Source organism: Morus notabilis, unplaced genomic scaffold, assembly GCF_000414095.1.
Source record: "Morus notabilis unplaced genomic scaffold, ASM41409v2 Scaffold226, whole genome shotgun sequence".
Lineage (NCBI taxonomy): Eukaryota > Viridiplantae > Streptophyta > Magnoliopsida > Rosales > Moraceae > Morus > Morus notabilis.
This window is the reverse complement of record NW_010358750.1, coordinates 322,630-324,796: the sequence shown is the minus strand read 5'-3', so window position 1 is coordinate 324,796 and position 2,167 is coordinate 322,630. Positions and strand designations below refer to the sequence as shown.

The 2,167-nt window shown below is 36.8% G+C and overlaps 1 protein-coding gene across 1 annotated transcript; it reads right to left on the bottom strand.

Annotated features, from left to right (window-relative positions):
- On the bottom strand, positions 1-1,124 carry LOC21399027 (protein EMBRYO DEFECTIVE 514). The gene is made up of 2 exons (XM_024162450.1): positions 590-1,124; positions 1-275 (listed from the first exon to the last, which is right to left on the bottom strand). The coding sequence occupies exons 1-2, from the start codon at positions 1,035-1,037 to the stop codon at positions 1-3; spliced, it is 723 nt and encodes a 240-aa protein (XP_024018218.1). The 5' UTR covers positions 1,038-1,124.
- Between the last annotated feature and the right edge of the window lie 1,043 nt (positions 1,125-2,167).

The window sequence follows — 2,167 nt, the reverse complement described above, 5'->3', positions numbered from 1 at the left end:
TCAGTTCCTCGATTTCCTTCCCCTCCAACTGCCACGGCCACCACCTCTTGCACCGCGGCCCCTGCCATTACCACCACCACCACCTAATGCCCTATTGGCATCGGACTTCACTTTCATGTCTTCTGGCAGGGGCAGTATGCGATCCACACACTTCCTAAAGCTAAAATCATCATACGACTCGTCATTCCGGATGAGGAAGAAGCATCTACTCTTAAACATTGGGTGGTACCGAACTTGAAATGCACGGATCCCTCCACCAATCTTTTTATCTGGCTCTGCATGACGAGCAAAAAACAAAAACTTTAGTTTTTTTTTAAAAAAAAAAAAAAAAAAAAAAAAAAAAAAAAAAAAACCCTGAAGAAAATAAGGGCCAAAAGTTCAGAATTTACTAACAGAACAATCAACAATTGATTATTCAAAGCATAGGGGAAACAAGTAAAATCAATATTCAAAATAGCTGAATTTCTTTAATTACTGAAAATTCGATTATTGCGAATTCGCTAACAAAACAATTTTCACCATTCTTTTCCCCAAAAATCCCTAACTTTCCGAAACAACAACTTCAAAAAGTTTCCATCTTTATAATCACCCACCCTTACTTTCTCAGCAACCAAACAAAAATTGAGAGTCGTGAAAGAGCCAAAAGCCCTTACCTTGTTAACATTGAGATTTGGAGGCCAGTAATGGAGAAACTTGTAAAAGTAATCGAACATCTCCACCGACGACCCGAAGCTCTTCGGACCCAAGCTGACCCGACCCGATTCCTCATCTGCCAGTTTCTTCTCTAATCGCTCTTCTTCAACGGACTTCTCGTCTCCGACCTTCTGCTTCTTCGAAACGCCTTCGTTTTCCTCACTGGAGACGTCGTTTTCCTCGCTGGAGCCGTCGCCTTCCTCTCTGGCGCGCTTCGAGTTCGTTTCTCCGTTGTCGTTCGATTCCTGGACGGGTTCGGTGGCTTCGAGCTCCATGTCCTCCGTGACCGCGTTCTGTTGCTCCGAGTTGGCCTCGGAGAGTTCTGGCGCGTTCTGTTCCGCCATTGTTGAGTGCAGAAAAGTAAAATATTGAAGAAGAAGAATAAGAAGAGTGAGCTTAGTATAGAGAGAGAACCTCAAAACCCTAAAGAATTTTTGTCCCTTTGCTTTTAAACTGGGCCTTTACGCTGTCATTTTACTTGTAACGCCGTATCGTTTTGCTATCGCAAAACGACTTGTCGTTTTTCGTCCTTCCTTTCTTTTCCTTTCAAAAATATTATAGCAAATTATATTATTATTATTATTATTATTATTATTATTATTGTTATTATTATTATTATAGTAAATGATCCATTCAGTAAAACATAAATAGGGTTAGGGCTGTGCATGCTCCGGTTCAAACCGGACCACTAATTTTTTAGACCGTTGATCTAATGGTCTAATTTCACGTGAGAACTGTTAAAAAACGGTTTAACACTGGACTAGACCATTTTCTTAATGGTCTATTCCGGTTTGTAATTTTTTCTAATGGTTGGACCGGATTAGACTGTTAAGAATATATATTTAAAAAAATAAAATTGAAAAGAAAACTTTTTAGCATTTTTATAAAAACTACGTAGTTTTTACTCCTCTTTTTTGCTTAGGACTACACATTATTATTGTTTGTAACTTTTAGAATGCTAATTTTAGAGGATGATATACATTATGTAACATATAATTTTACTAATTTAAAAAAAAAACATGTACTAAGGTTCAAATCGCGATTTAACCAGACCGAACCATTAGTAAACCGTCTAGTTTGGTTCGATCTCATCTTACTAATGGTCTAGTCCAGTTTGAATTTTTAGAAACCGTTATTAATAGCATGGTCTAAAAACCTAATGGCTTGGGACCAAATCAAACCATGAACGTCCCTAGATACTATACACTAATGAGCTCGAATATTAATGAACTCTATAGAAAGAGTTATTTATCAGAATAATATTGTTATTGATTTATTAACAATAAGTAGATTTATGATAAGCGAATTTAGTAATGTGTCGCGAGAAATTAGTGAAGATGAGGAAGGAACGAAAGCAACTATTTTCTTTTTCACCAGGAACATACATGTCATATTGGTTTTAGAAAGTACTCTGATTTTTTATTCTTGTTGTTTGTGATATTTTTTAAGTTAATTCAAACTTTAGGGTCTGTTT

Excerpts from the sequence above, each read along its gene's own strand:
- LOC21399027 (XM_024162450.1), bottom strand. The coding sequence starts at position 1,037 with ATGGCGGAACAGAACGCGCCAGAACTCTCCGAGGCCAACTCGGAGCAA. Across the intron at positions 276-589 it reads TGCTGAGAAAGTAAGGGTGG|AGCCAGATAAAAAGATTGGT; the intron begins GTGATTATAAAG and ends CTCGTCATGCAG.